This window comes from Kickxella alabastrina (genome assembly GCF_025024165.1).
Source record: "Kickxella alabastrina strain RSA 675 chromosome Unknown BX661scaffold_154, whole genome shotgun sequence".
NCBI classification, from domain to species: domain Eukaryota; kingdom Fungi; phylum Kickxellomycota; class Kickxellomycetes; order Kickxellales; family Kickxellaceae; genus Kickxella; species Kickxella alabastrina.
In genome coordinates, this window is record NW_026251625.1 from 12,835 (window position 1) to 14,256 (window position 1,422).

Consider the following 1,422-nt stretch of genomic DNA (forward strand, 5'->3'; position numbering starts at 1 on the left):
TTAAACAGCAATAGTAATAAAGAGAAGGAAATGGGCCCCGAGACAATGTATATAAATAATTCAGCTTTTGGAGTAAAAGACAAGAAAGAGAGAAAAAGCGGAGACGACCAAGCAAGGAATCCAGAATCAATTAAAAAAGAAATGAATGCGACACAAAAAAAATTGCTTTTATATTTTCTTCCAGCCTCCTTTTTTTGGTCTTCGTATTCGCGTGTTGGTGCGGTGTCAAGAGACCTAAAAAACTTGGAGTGTTGTGTTCAAAGCTTTGTATTTTATTCTCTCCTACAGTTCTGGTAGAACCCAAATAAAGATTTTTTCTGGACCACTTTTGTGTCATCGCACTTATAAACCCCACAGACAGGGGCTGATCTCGGATGAGGGAGGACACAAAGTCTCTGTCGATTGGTTACCAGCTGCGCCCAAAAACTCGTCTCAGACATCAACTGCTTGTAGAGAAGCACAAGGAAAACACTTGAATTTACAAGATACACACCTCGGGGCCCTAGAACAACGGCCTTTGAATTTGTCTTCGTATTTTTTAGCTGCGTCACTCGCCTTGGTGGATGGATGAATTAGATGGCGGCTGGCTTTTCTTCCAGAAGTGAGTGAAGCAAAAAAATTTTGGTTCCCAGCCGGCCCGGCCCGGCCCAGCCCTGTGAATCTTGCTTTAATTTTCGGTGTCACCTGTACATACGCTAAATGCAACATTTTTGGGCTTATTTACGCCCATCGCATTCTGAAATTCGCAATATTGTGGATCTTGCCTTGAACTGATATACAAAGCGAGCAACAGAGGTAATTCCTGGTGGTCTTCGGCGCCACAACAGAAAAAAACGTTCTTTTTTAATTCGGTTCGGAAATGGAAGAGAAAAAAGGAGCCCAAAACAGTATAAATTAGCAAAAAGTGAATGCATTGTATCTGGCACTCGCCTCTTTTAGTAAACAACAACAATAACAAACACTCGAATAAAGAAGAAAAAAACCGAGAGCAAAACCGAGAAAAATACAGTCACATCGGCGGGCGTATTGGCATGGTCTTGTTGGCAGAAAAGAGAGAGATAAAGAGGGGCATAAGGGTGATTTAAGAAAACGAGGTTCATTCCAGATCAAACTCGCTGCCTCCAGTGTTCGTAAACAGGCGGTTCAAAACAATCTGCTCCGCATGTGACGCAGCCACACCCCGCGCATACCACCGCGCAATCGATCCGACAAAAATCGGCGACACAATATCAACCACGCTCTCCACATGCCGCAGCAGCTGCTTGCGCAGATCCGCCAAACACACAGGCACGGCAACAATGATCTTATTGGCGCCATAGCAGTGTTTCAAGTGCATAATGGCTTCGCGCATCGTGTCCCCGGCCTCAATCCCATCGTCCACCACAAGGAGTGTCCGGCCTTGGAGCATTTCGACTGTGGGCA

At 44.9% G+C, this 1,422-nt stretch overlaps 1 protein-coding gene across 1 annotated transcript; it reads right to left on the bottom strand.

Annotated features, from left to right (window-relative positions):
- Window positions 1-1,096: 1,096 nt before the first annotated feature.
- On the bottom strand, window positions 1,097-1,408 carry BX661DRAFT_202065 (uncharacterized protein; the record flags this gene model as incomplete). Its single annotated transcript, XM_051538491.1, has 1 exon — window positions 1,097-1,408. One exon carries the CDS (start codon window positions 1,406-1,408, stop codon window positions 1,097-1,099), a length of 312 nt encoding a protein of 103 aa, XP_051388375.1.
- Window positions 1,409-1,422: the final 14 nt, after the last annotated feature.